Below are 14,101 nucleotides of genomic sequence, written 5' to 3'. Positions count from 1 at the left end.
GACAATAAAAACTTGAAACTTGAAACTTGAACAGAATGGAATATACACCTAACCTGTACTTTTACCCTAACCTTAACCACTCCCCCTAACCATAACCACTCCCCCTTACAACATACGGTAATGTACACCCAAACTTAACCTTAACTTTAACCACTTCCCCTTTGAACCCCCTTTCAGTTCTGCATCCTGTTCTGTTACATTAGCCCCTTTAATACAGTCTACCTTGGGCCTAAGCCTGACCTCAACCCGAACCTTAACCATTTCTCTTTATATACAGTCACTATCCCTGATAGAGGCTTTAACTTTAAGTCCTGAACTCAACCAATTTGAAAACCCAATCCCGGGTTTAAGATCTCCCGGACGAGGCATTACTAAATAACATGCGTCGGCCCGTGCATTCCTTGGATCTCCATTCAACTGCCAAGCCGTCGGGCGAACGCAGGGAGATTCATGAGTATATTCATATACCTAACCCTAACTCTGACCCTGGCCTTGGCCACTCCCCTTTACAACATAAGGTAATGTACACCTAAGCTTAAACTTTAACCTTAACCACTCCCCCTTTCAACAGAAAGGAATATACACCTAACCTGTACTTTTACCCTAACCTTAACCACTCACCCGAACCCTAACCTTAACCACTCCCCTTTACAACATAAAGTAATATACACCTAAACTTAACCTTAACCACTCCCCCTTTCAACAGAAAGGGGCCTGACCCCAATCCTGACCTCATCCATGCCTCTCTCTGAGTACAGTAACTTTAACTGTCACCCTGACCCCAACCAATTTGCAAACCCATTTTCCTGTAAGAGTTAAGAATCCCCCATCCCGGGTTGAAGATCTACCGGACGAGGCAGACTAAGTGACATTCGTCGGCCAGTGCATTCCTTGGATCGCCATTCAACTGCCAAGCCGTCGGGCGAACGCGGGGAGATTCATGAGTACGTTTGATATCCTAGCCCCTACTCCTAACCCCTAACCCTAGCCCCTACTCCTAACCCCTACCCCTACTCCCTACCCCTAACCCTACTCCTAACCCCTAACCCTAGCCCCTACTCCTAACCCCTACCCCTACTCCTAGCCCCTACTCCTAACCCTAGCCCCTACCCCCTAACCCCTAATCCCTAACATCTACCCCTAACCCTAATCCCTAACCCAAATGAATGTGGCTCTGTGTAAAACAGATAGTTCCAGGTTGCTGTCCTGCTGGTTTTTCCAGTAAAACAAACCGTTGGTCCAGATGACGCTCAACAGAGTCAATCTGTTTGGTTTTATTTTGGTGGGGTAGCTTCTTAAAGGACTGCTGCTGTGTTCACTCATTTTATTTTGAAAGAGCAGCAGTGCCCAATGAAAATATGAACAATGGTGTTACCTGTTTCTCAGGTATCAAACACCGCAGCACCGAGCACAACTCCAGCCTGATGATGTCAGAGTCCGAGCTGGACAGCGACCAGGACACCGTCTTCAGCCGGGACCAACCCGTCCGCAGCCGGGTCGGCGCCCACGTCGCCGCAACGGAGACGCCTTTGGCTGAGCCGGGATCAGTTTGGGGTGTTAGCCTCAAGAGATTTAAGGACTAAAGTACCTGGACTTCCTGTTTCTGTGAGGTCAGTCAAATGAAGACGAGTCCATCTGCAGGGGGACGTTCTGTCCACAGGACACGAGGACGGGCACCAACATCGGGTCCTCAGATGCAGACTTGTTAAACATGTACGGTTCCAGGATCAATGATCTGTGATTGGTTCTCTGATTGGTTCTCTGATTGGTTCTCTTCTCACTCCCCAGAGATCCAAACCGTTGGTGAACCTTCAGCTTCGTGTTCGTTCATCCGCTGATTGTGACATAAAGACATTCAAATCAAAGTCGTTGTGATTATTAGGTATCACACATTTTGGGATTTTCTAAAACCACAGAGGAGTTTCACCTAACATGTCTCACTCCTCCTGTCTAAACCTAACATGTATCACTCCTTGTAAGAGCCAAATGTTGTGTAGGTGCATGTATGTTTATGTATACACTGGGTGGCGCTGTTGCTGTTATTTTGTTGGCCTACATTAATCACCAGGTAATTGGCGACAGCAGGTGTTTTGACCCCGGAACGGGGAAATAGGTTTTGACCGCATCACGGTGAGCTGGTAAACTGTTTGTACCGGACTTCACGCAATTAAAACCCTATGAACAACATTCGGAGTCTCGGAGGCAAGTTATCTGAAACGAACAGCAAGCAGCAGAACCACAGAGCGCGTCAACCATCTAGCCGGAGGAACCAAAATGCCTCAGTAGCCCATGTGAAGGACAGGGCTCCTTTAACATTAGTCAAAACCTTTTCCACAAAGGTGGAACTTCATTTAAAAACTTTCGGCACGTCTGGGACGTAACGGAGGCGCGGAGGAGAGTCGAGGACCAGGAGGAGCTGCGGGAGCCGTTTGGATGTGTGGCGGGGTTGGAGGACGGAGCTACGCCGCTTCGCAACATCAGCTGTGGAGCATCAGCAGGACGGAGCTACGCCGCTACGCAACAGCAGTTGTGGACCAATCGCACAACCGGATCCACATACGGCGCCCAATGCGAGGAGGTATGAGTAGCGCTACACTGTTTATGGCCATTTAAATCGTGAGCACACGTGACTGGACAAAAAACCCAATGCATTGGTTGCCGAAGAGGTCGGACACAAACAATAGGCTTTGCTTTTGACTTTGTTGTGATGGACTATTGACATTTTATCATGGAGAAGCGTGACGCGGCGCTGGACAATACTGTTGACACTCATGGGCAAGCTGATACTAAACTCGGTGTGCCTGGCGGTCTTGAAACACAAAAACGGGTTGTTAAGCTCACTGCTAAGGCGCTTGCTGATAAAATAGAAACGTTGCAAAGTGATAGAAAAGCGAAGTTAAATAGAGCAAGTGTCAAGAGAAAATCAATTCAATGTTTTATATCTCAGGGTGATAAAACACAGGTACTAAATGTTCTTGAAGAGTTGATTGAGGTGTGTGATGAAGCAAAATGCATGCATACACTTCTGTTGGGTATGCTGCCATGTGATGAAGGAGAAAAACATGAAACATGGTTTAAAGCAAAAATGATGTTTAATGATGAATGTATTGCTGATGCAGAATTGTGGGTTTCATCATATGAAGGTAATGTGTATGAAAAAGTGGAGGATGGTGTTAATCCAGATGAAAGTGTTTCTAATATGGGTAGTAAGCACTCAAGTCAAAGGAGTAATAGAAGTGGGAAATCAAGTACCACCTCCTCTGTAAGGATACAAGTGGAGGCAAAGAGAGCTGCACTGATCGCTCGCGCGGCAGCTTTAAAGGAAAGCCATGTACTGGAAGAGCAGGAGCAACAGCTGAGGAGGAGAAGACAACAGCATGACTTGGACACTGAAATAGCTGCTTCCGCTGCTATGTTGACAGTATTACAGGCCTCTGATCTGAAAGGTTCTTCTCGAACACCCTCCGATGGCATGGCTTCATATTTCGACCAGGAAAAAAGGAAACGAGAATTTGTCAACAGCTTAAACCCTATGGCAAAGGAGTACAAGCCGGAAGCAGAATCTAAGAAGCAAGACGACATGACACAATGGAATATACCACTGTTACAGGATGTGCGACCAAAGCAAACACAACAAAGGTTTGAAACAACTTCAAAACAGCGATACAACACGTATTCTATCAACCCTCAAATTCGCACAAATCCTACTGAAGACATACTTGCCATCATGCACAGGCAAAATGAAATAACTGCCTCTCTGGTGCAACAGCAGCGTTCATCATCTCTGCCACCAAGAGACATTCGAAGGGGACCCTCTACAGTACAAAAGCTTTGTTAAAGCCTTTGAACAAGGAGTGGAGGAAAAGGCACCAAAGGCAGATTGTTTGTATTATTTGGAACAATTTACAAGAGGACAGCCGCGAGAGCTGGTGCGTAGCTGCCAACATATGGCTCCAGAGCGTGGCTATGAAGTGGCAAAGGGTCTTCTCCAGGAACACTTTGGAAATCAGTATAAGATTGCAGCAGCGTACATGGACAAGGCTTTGTCCTGGCAAGCAATAAAATCTGAAGATGGTAAAGCACTTCAAGCCTATGCTTTGTTCTTACGTGGTTGCTGCAATGTTATGGAGGAGCTCCAGTACATGCAGGAACTGGATATGCCTGTAAACATGAGAGCCATTATGTGGAAGTTACCATTCAAGATGAGGGAGCAATGGAGAACCAAAGCTCATGGGATAATGGAAGCGACCAGCCAGAGAGCTCACTTCATGGATCTGGTCACATTCATTGAGCGTCATGTCAAAATTCTTTTTGACCCTTTGTTTGGTGACATACAGGACACATCAGCTGGTGTTACTGGGACAAGATTTAAATCCCAGCCCAGCAACAGAGGGAGGAGAAATGTTGTTGCGATGACAGTAACCTCTAGGGACTGGCCTGAGGGAGCTAGGAAACCAACATCAGAGCCAGGGAAAACTGAGAAATATGGGTGCCTATGTTGCGCTAAAAATCACATATTAGAGGAGTGCAAACTGTTTAATGGAAGGGAACACAAGGAAAAACGTAACTTTCTGAGGGAACAGAGAGTTTGCTTTGCGTGCTTATGTATTGGGCACATGAGCCGAGATTGCGAAAGGTGCTTGTTTTGCAAAGTTTGCGGTAAAACTCATCCCACTGTACTTCATATCAAAAGAAGAATACCAGGGCTTGCACAGTTAAAAGAATCATCTAGCGAACAGCCAACTTCACTGAAAACGTGTGGACATACAGGGGCCGGTAAGGACCGTTGTGTTCTATCAATCCTCCCCGTCAAGGTGAAATCTGCAAGAGGAAATCACATTCTTAAAACGTATGCCTTCCTGGACCCTGGTAATTCAGCCACATTCTGCTCAGAACATCTAATGCAGAAGCTGAATATTACAGGCAAAAGAACCAATTTCTTGCTGCAGACAATGGGACAGGAAACCGTAGTACCAGCTCACACTGTGAGTGGTTTGGAGGTATCTGGTCTGGACAGTGACGACTCTTATATTTTACCAGACGTGTTAACACAAAAGAAAATGCCAGTCACTGCTGATAACATGGTGACACCTGAAGACCTCGCTAACTGGTCGTATTTGTCGAAAGTTCACATCCCAGACCTAAAGGCAAGCGTGGGCCTGTTGATTGGAACTGACGCTCCCAAGATATTGGAACCTTGGGAGGTCATCAACAGCCGTGGGAATGGCCCATATGCTATCAGGACCGTGCTAGGATGGGCTGTTAATGGGCCACTGAATGGAAACAGTGGTGCTATAGGGGCAGATATTTCCTCTGCTACAGTGAACAGGATCTCCGTGTGCGAACTGGAAAAAATGCTGGCCCATCAGTACAATCATGACTTTAATGAAAAGATCGAGGAGAAGGAAATGTCCAGAGAAGACCTCAAGTTTCAGGAAACCATGGAGCGCTCTGCAGTACTTCAGGATGGGAAATATTGTTTGAAGTTGCCTTTCAGGAAACAAGAGGTCTATCTGCCCAATAACTTCGCTGTGGCTAGACAAAGGATCCAGGGTTTGAGAAAGAGGATCTTAGCAACACACGTTTGCACAAGGAGTATGCAGGGTACATGAACAAACTAATCAGTAAGGCCTACACAGAGCAAGTACCTCAGCAACAACTGCATTGTGGGAAGGGGAAGGTGTGGTACATTCCCCACCATGGTGTCTACCATCCAAGGAAAGAATCCCTTCGAGTGGTGTTTGATTGTGGAGCCACATTTCAAGGAGCATCATTGAATAACGAACTCTTGCAGGGTCCTAACCTCACAAGTTCACTCCTTGGCGTTCTTACTCGCTTCCGACGGGAACCTGTCGCATTCATGGGTGACATTCAAGCCATGTTTCACCAGGTGAAGGTGGCTGAAGAGGACAAAGACTTTCTTCGTTTTCTCTGGTGGCCAGAAGGAGACGTCACGAAAGACCTAGTCGAGTATCGAATGACTGTACACTTGTTTGGTGCTGTGTCATCGGCCAGTTGTGCAAGCTATGCATTAAGGAAAACTGCAGAGGACAACCAATCCGAGTTTGCAACTGAAGTGTCAGAATCTACTTTTTAAGACTCTAGGAACTACAAGTAGTCCCGCATTTAGTGAGCGTAGCTCTCTAGTGGGGCAATATGGTACTACAAGCTCCTTAAGATATGATGGTGCATCACCAATCAAGGCTTTGTAGGTTAAGAGAAGAATTTTAAAAGTGATTCTTGATTTTATGGGTAGCCAGTGCAGAGCAGCTAGTGCAGGAGTGATGTGATCTCTTTTCTTAGTTTTAGTGAGAATACGAGCTGCAGCATTCTGGATCAACTGGAGGGACCTAAGAGACTTATTAGAGCAGCCTGATAATAAGGAGTTGACCTAAGAGACTTATAGAGCAGCCTGATAATAAGGAGTTGACCTAAGAGACTTATAGAGCAGCCTGATAATAAGGAGTTGACCTAAGAGACTTATAGAGCAGCCTGATAATAAGGAGTTGACTTCAGAGACTTATAGAGCAGCCTGATAATAAGGAGTTGACTTCAGAGACTTATAGAGCAGCCTGATCATAAGGAGTTGACCTAAGACTTATAGAGCAGCCTGATAATAAGGAGTTGACCTAAGAGACTTATAGAGCAGCCTGATAATAAGGAGTTGACCTAAGAGACTTATAGAGCAGCCTGATAATAAGGAGTTGACCTAAGAGACTTATAGAGCAGCCTGATAATAAGGAGTTGACTTAAGAGACTTATAGAGCAGCCTGATAATAAGGAGTTGACCTAAGAGACTTATAGAGTAGCCTGATAATAAGGAGTTGACCTAAGAGACTTATAGAGCAGCCTGATAATAAGGAGTTGACTTAAGAGACTTATAGAGCAGCCTGATAATAAGGAGTTGACTTAAGAGACTTATAGAGCAGCCTGATAATAAGGAGTTGACTTAAGAGACTTATTAGAGCAGCCTGATAATAAGGAGTTGACTTAAGAGACTTATAGAGCAGCCTGATAATAAGGAGTTGACCTAAGAGACTTATAGAGCAGCCTGATCATAAGGAGTTGACCTAAGAGACTTATAGAGCAGCCTGATAATAAGGAGTTGACCTAAGAGACTTATAGAGCAGCCTGATAATAAGGAGTTGACCTAAGAGACTTATAGAGCAGCCTGATAATAAGGAGTTGACCTAAGAGACTTATAGAGCAGCCTGATAATAAGGAGTTGACCTAAGAGACTTATAGAGCAGCCTGATAATAAGGAGTTGACCTAAGAGACTTATAGAGCAGCCTGATAATAAGGAGTTGACCTTAGAGACTTAGAGTTTTAGAATGAATTTCATGTCTGTCATCACCCCAAATAATAATAAAAAATCCTCAATTTTAATAAAGTGATCCATCAGATTAAATGATAGTATTTTTCTTTCATGAAAGGGTTAGGGGAAGGGCCAGACAGGCTTTTTGTCACCCAAATGGAACGAGTTGAATGAGGACATGGCACAATGTCACCTCAATGACATTGTGTTTCCAGACAGCACTCATTCGGCTGACATTTGGGTGACTTTTGATCTAAACATGCCAGAGCTTAGCTCTCTTTTTGGGGTGATAGCTCTGGTCCCCCCGGTCCCGAATATGTGGTTCTGGTCCCGGTACCCCCCAGGGATCACCCCGAAACAGGCGAATTCGAAATAAAGGTCCCAGATTCTGGGTCTCTTTTTGGGGTGAAAGGGTTAGGGTTAGGGTTAGGGGTTAGGGACTGAGAAAATGTTGGAGACTCTGCTGCTAAAGAGCAACAGAGTCCCCGGTGTACTGTCCATCTACCATGCTCCGCCCTGAGGCCCTCAACGCTCATTAAGGCCTTGGGGATGTCTGGTGCCGAGCTTGGCGATCCAGCCCCTCTCCACCGTCATCCGCTGCGTCCTGGTCCACCTGTTGCTGCATTGGATGATAGATGTTTTTAATGCAGCCCATCCATGCATAATAAAGTGTTGTACCAGCGGTGTGTGTGTATGTTTCTTGTGTGTGATGTTGTATTTGTGTTGTGTGAAACGGGTGGAGAGCATATTCCCTGTTTCGCCCACATACTGTTTATTGCAGTTTGTGCACCATATGAGATACACACAGTTTTTTGTTTTCCAATCACCTCTTGTGAGGGTTTCAAAAATTTCCCCTGTGTTATTATTGCTGAACCACTGTCTGGAGAGTAGGGAAAGTTGTTCCGTGGTGAATTTAATATTTTTAGTCAGATTGATAACTGATTTATCCCCCTCCTGCGAAGGCAGGCTTGTGGGGATATTTAATTTAAATGAGCAGCCCAGTGGTCGAGCATGGTTGTGGCCGTCTCAATGGACCATTTAGTGTTATTCTCTGATTCAGTTTTGAACTGTTCGCTGGGCAACATGGGAATATACTCACTCAGTGTTGAGATGAATGTGTTGAGTTCCACCAGTCGAATCTGCTCCTGGAGAGGCAGCTGCGGGGAGAAGTTGATCTGCGGGACAAGGATCTCACAAAGGGGAAATTTAAGTTCAGCCGCTGAGATCATTTTCTGCAGCTGCTTAATCATAGTGTCTTTGCTCTGACCCCGGTTGTTGTGTCCGAATGACAGGATCAGCTTCTCCACCTTGACGGTTGCCACGGCGTTCTGGAGCAGGGCCGCTGCGTGTCTGAAGGTGGCATCGGGGAAGGCGTCGATTTGGAGAGTGGTGATGTCATGCGGTGGCATTCTCCCGACGTTGGAGTCTCCCAGGATGGCCCACTTATTGTGCAGGCATAATTGCATGTCGGCCGCCTTCCTGAGTGAAGTTTGATGCATCCTGGGTCGGATGTGGCCGGACGCTCCAGGTGCGGCGCCTGCCTGGGGGAGCCGGGTCTGCACTGCCGTCCGTAGATCGCTGTTCCTACGGGTGGGCTTGAGCCCGGGGTTGGTCATGGTCAGCAGGCGGGTTGTGTTTTTCCCTGTCCGGGCCGTGACATGGTCCCCCTGCGACAGCTCCATGATGTACAGGACTGTCTCAGAAAATTAGAATATTGTGATAAAGTTCTTTATTTTCTGTAATGCAATTAAAAAAACAAAAATGTCATGCATTCTGGATTCATTACAAATCAACTGAAATATTGCAAGCCTTTTATTCTTTTAATATTGCTGATTATGGCTTACAGCTTAAGAAAACTCTAAAATTCTATCTCATAAAATTTTAATATTTCCTCAGACCAAGTTAAAAAAAAGATTTATAACAGCTGAGTGTTTGTCAAGGCTCAGGAAACCCTTGCAGGTGTTTCGAGTTAATTAGACAATTCAAGTGATTTGTTTAATACCCTACTAGTATACTTTTTCATGATATTCTAATATTTAGAGATAGGATATTTGAGTTTTCTTAAGCTGTAAGCCATAATCAGCAATAAATCAGAATAAAAGGCTTGCAATATTTCAGTTGATTTGTAATGAATCCAGAATGCATGACATTTTTGTTTTTTTAATTGCATTACAGAAAATAAAGAACTTCATCACAATATTCTAATTTTCTGAGACAGTCCTGTATGTATCCTCTAGTCCACTGACACACCCGTTCCTATTTGGATGGGGTGTGGGAGGCTCCGGGTGCAGTGCCGTCAGGCACTCCAGGCTCAAAGAACGCCGGCCTCTTGTTCTCTGGGGGAGCGGTGATGGCGGACGCCGTGCCAACACAGCAGAGGGAGGGGCCTCTCCTCTCCGTGGGGCTGCTGGGGAGGGTGAGACGTACGCCGACAGGGGAAGAGTGTCCGCCATGTCCGGGTCCTCCTCTCCCGGGCTGTCGTGGGCTGCTGCTGATGCTGCACAGTAAAATTGGCTGAGTAAAATTTACTCAAATTGAATAAAATTTTACTCTAAAAAAGACAACATTTGGTCCCAGTCCAAATAGAGTAAAATTTACTCTTATGACAGAGTTAAACTTTCAGAGTTAAATTTACTCTGTTTAGTGCAAGAATTTTACTCTACCTGATGATAATTCACTCCATTTAGCATAAAATAAAAACAACTCTACCCTAGTTTTACTCTATTTAGTGCAAGAATTTTACTCTACCTGATAATTCACTCCATTTAGCATAAAATAAAAACAACTCTACCCTAGTTTTACTCTGTATAGAACAGAATTTTACTCTACCTGATGATAATTCACTCCATTTAGCATAAAATAAAAACAACTCTACCCTAGTTTTACTCTATTTAGTGCAAGAATTTTACTCTACCTGATAATTCACTCCATTTAGCATAAAATAAACACAACTCTACCCTAGTTTTACTCTGTATAGAACAGAATTTTACTCTACCTGATGATAATTCAATCCATTTAGTATAAAATAAAAACAACTCTACCATAGTTTTACTCTGTATAGAACTGAATTTTACTCAATATAGAAATCAAAATTATAAATGTTACATCATTTTACTCCAAATAGAATATATTATGAAGTGAATGTTACTCAAAAGAGTTTAACTTTATTATGAATAGAACAGAATTTTACTCACTATATAACTTTTTACACGGCAAAGCTTTTAAAAAGGTGAAAAAATAGATCAGAACCCAATACCTTAAGTGACACCTTTACTTTATTAAGTGTTCACAGGAAACAGTATGGCACAATATAAAAACTGGAGTCATTATGACTGCAAGACACCTGTAAATCGAATGCTTTGTGACAGAAAAGATCGTTGACAAACACAATATGAAGTCCGTCTGTTGTGTACAAAACTTGAAATGCATTAAAATACTCGATTAGACACCGTTTTGTAGTGCAAAAGTAACAAAAAACAATGTCTCATCCTTCACAACAGCATGGTGGATCTTATGAAAAACTGGCATGTCACAATGAATTTTAACACATACAACTAAATTAGTATTTGTCTGAGAGCTCTTACAAATGAAAAACAACATTTCAGAATACCTTAATTCTGTAATGGAGCCCTCACAGAAAAACAAATCAGAAAAATCTACTCAACGCAGCATCTGAGCCTCAACTCTGCAACTCTAGGATTCACCTTGGTTGTATCAATATCGATTTCATAAATGGTTGACTGAAGGAAGTTGTACACATTGACGAGATCGTGGTTGTACGAAGTGCCAAAGACCAAGTGAGCTTTGAAAAGCTCATCAAAACAAGCAGGAGAGCCAGATGACTTACAAGATATTGCCTGTTTGTCAATGAAGTACTTGTGAATCACATTCCTCTGAGTTCCCACAGCAAGCAGGTATGGTTGAAGGCTGCCTGCGATTCCATCGAGATGCCCCTGGATGCTGGTCCCTGTCTGTGACAGAAGAAAAAGTTTGAGAAAACAGCTTTTTTTTAAAACACCAAGAAAACGACAAAAAGATATGTGGTGTGATATAGCTCGTGATGTTTCCTGTATGGCAGCCTTACCTTGATGAACTTCACAAGATTCTCACTGGCTTGTCTGGCGGAGAGCTTTCCTGGTCTCTTTCGGCCTTGAGGTGACGGCGGCAGCAGGTGCACAAGGATCAAAATGGACGACATGTCACTGTCCCATCCTGAAAGAATAAAGTAATAATTAAAAACAAAGACTTCCAGGATTACTTTAATACAAAAATCTAAACACTACTTTATGTACCAAAAAAAGTCAGCACAAATAGTGTTGCACTTCTAATGCTCCCATTTACAATAAATAGGCTTTATGCACAGCTCCACTACTTCCTGAACTTAAGCCAGCTCCTTTATTTCCTGTCTTACATTGTTGGACCAACTGATTAATCCAGCTGCATCAAGTGCTTTTTTCCTAAAAACATTCAATCTTATCACAACCAAAACAGAACAATAACAATATAATCCATTTATTTCGCCTCACCACTTTCGACTTCTGTTGTGGATTCAGCAGTCTGGACGAGGTACTGCAGATCATCTGACTGTGAGACCACGGCTTTGTTCAAGGACTTTGTGCTTGTAAATTGTGGGCCACTTCTCCAGGAACTTTGCAGAGATGGCGTCATCAAACATCAAAGTAAAATCTTGCTCAATCTGCAGAATAGATGAAATCATGTTGTTAATGATGTTTCTTAAATACAAGTCAACAAGTTAAAATACAAGTTACAATGAAGTAAGTTGAACATACTAATCCTTGTATGTCCAGGAATCTTGGGAAGGCCAGAAAGACATCAGAGGACTTCACTGGATCATGAATGATCTTTTGACGATAGTTGAAGGTCTGCTTCATCTTCGTCATAACAATTCCTTCATCAGCTGTATGCCTCATCAGTGCAATGGCCTCAGAACACAAGCTGTCTGTCATTAGGGGATTGTCCTCCCTCAAGTCTCTTTCAGCTGATGGGCTCCCTGTAACAGTGGATATGGATATGACAGTGTCCTAGGATTTAATAAACAACACTTGGGAACTCTGCCATGATTCTCATGTATGCAGTTTGGTTACAGGTAACAACAAATACCCATTTGTGTTCTTGAGTCTCATGGCCTTCTTTTGTCCATCAGAAGCTTCCTTTTGGACAAACTTCAATCTCCAAGCCAGATACCCACTCCCATCTTCTGCATTGTAAAATGTTTCCTAAAAAGGTATTATTCAGAGTGAAATGAATTGTTATTTTCAACAAGTTTGAATTAGCAGGATAAAATATTTTAACACTTAAATCTAAAAAATGCAGCAGCTGAGCTGAACTTGCTCAAGACTGGACTGCTAAACTCAAGAGGGTTTTAAATGATCAGTTAAGGAAAAACGGCAGAGATGGTGGACATGCATGAATGTTAACATCTTTAGTTTTTCTCAAACCATAGCCAAGCAGTTAATATATACATATTTTTTAAATCTAGCTGTACATCATGCTCGAAAACTGTTGAGTTTAGAAGTGAAGACTAAATAGGTAGGACTAATTGTTTTCTGTACTTACATAACCAAACTTGCTCCTTGGATCAGCCAGGTATGGGAACAAGTTGATGATCCCCTTTGCGTGGTCCTCTTTGACACGCCTTGAAGGACTTGTCCTACACATACACACAAACTATGAGCACTGTTGAAAATATTGGTGTGAGGATTGCAGTATCTCCTCCTCCTTTTTTCTGTTTGTTTGTCTATCTGTCTGTTTTCCTGGATGGGCGTGGTTGACCTACATTCCGTTTTTCCATCAACTCACCTCCGCTCCTGTTTCTCATCATCACTGATTACACCACTCACCTACAGCTGCTTAAAACCCCGGTTCGACCATCAGACTTCGCCAGTTCTACGTATACTCTCAGTGAGATCCACATCCACTCCATCCTGCCTGCCACGTCCAAGCCAACCTCCATCTCAGCTGCTGCTCCCGGGTTTTTCCTACGCAGCTCAGAGTTTTTTTTTCTTTCTCCTGCCTGTTTTTGTGGACTTAATAAATCCAGCTCTCTTGGTTACACTCCACCCAAAGTCTCCGTCCCAGTGTTTCTGCATAGCGGGTTCTCCTTTTGTGTCTCTCCCCGCGGAGTCCTAACAGTAGAACTGGCCAACTATGAACCCCGCAGGATCTGGAACGGAATCCACTCCAATACTACAGGCCCTCTCCAGTCAGGGGACTCTCCTGGGTGAGCATGAGAAACTTTTCCAGATTTTGGTGGAGAGCAATCGATCCATGGCTCACCACGTCTCCGAGTTGGCTTGCCAGGTCTCCGCCTTACCACATCAACGCTAGCTGATCGGGCTATTTCCGTTCACCCCTTTGCCCTCTCCTCGCCAGGATCCTCCAATCAGCGACACTGTGCTTTACCACGGAGAGGTGGAGAAATGTAGAGGTTTTTCCATGCAGTGCAGAAAGGTGTTTGCCAGCGTCCTGTTGCTTTTTCTTCCGATGCAACAAGGATTAATTTTATTTTGGGTTTGCTCATGGAAGAGCTCTAACCTGGGCTCAGGCCTTAGACTCTTCAGTGGACTTGACACTTTTTCTTTTGAGGACTTTGCTGCCCGGTTTTCGTCCGTTTTTGACCACCCCAATTTCTCGGGCTCCGCGGAGAATAAGCTGCTCAGCTTACGACAGGGAGGCCGGACAGTGGCGGACTATTCCATAGAGTTCCACACACTCGCTGCAGAGGCTCGTTGGACCGAGGCGCCTCTCAAAGCGGTGTTTTTGAG

At 44.0% G+C, this 14,101-nt stretch overlaps 1 protein-coding gene and 1 long non-coding RNA gene across 9 annotated transcripts in view; one reads left to right on the top strand and one right to left on the bottom strand.

Annotated features, from left to right (window-relative positions):
* kiaa0319 (KIAA0319 ortholog) overlaps nt 1-1,865 on the top strand; it is a 37,158-nt gene extending 35,293 nt beyond the window's left edge. For 4 of the 7 annotated variants that reach the window (XM_056443792.1, XM_056443790.1, XM_056443791.1 and 1 more), the window contains one exon: nt 1,387-1,865. In XM_056443792.1, coding sequence (XP_056299767.1) covers nt 1,387-1,583 — 197 coding nt within the window. In that variant the 3' untranslated portion in view covers nt 1,584-1,865. Of the gene's footprint in view, nt 1-813; nt 945-1,386 lie in introns of all 7 variants that reach the window. The other 3 variants (XR_008835394.1, XR_008835395.1, XM_056443793.1) reach the window with 3 other exon arrangements.
* An 8,708-nt stretch (nt 1,866-10,573) lies between these two features.
* On the bottom strand, nt 10,574-13,602 carry LOC130213054 (uncharacterized). Of its 2 annotated transcripts, none has more exons than XR_008835436.1 (6): nt 12,894-13,602; nt 12,438-12,553; nt 12,107-12,327; nt 11,843-12,012; nt 11,401-11,528; nt 10,574-11,287 (listed from the first exon to the last, which is right to left on the bottom strand). It is a non-coding gene; the product is annotated as an uncharacterized LOC130213054 (long non-coding RNA). The 2 variants fall into 2 exon arrangements; XR_008835437.1 differs by having other exon boundaries at nt 12,438-12,534.
* Between the last annotated feature and the right edge of the window lie 499 nt (nt 13,603-14,101).

This window comes from Pseudoliparis swirei, chromosome 22 (assembly GCF_029220125.1).
Source record: "Pseudoliparis swirei isolate HS2019 ecotype Mariana Trench chromosome 22, NWPU_hadal_v1, whole genome shotgun sequence".
Classification (NCBI taxonomy): domain Eukaryota; kingdom Metazoa; phylum Chordata; class Actinopteri; order Perciformes; family Liparidae; genus Pseudoliparis; species Pseudoliparis swirei.
This window is presented reverse-complemented; position numbering and strand designations above follow the sequence as displayed.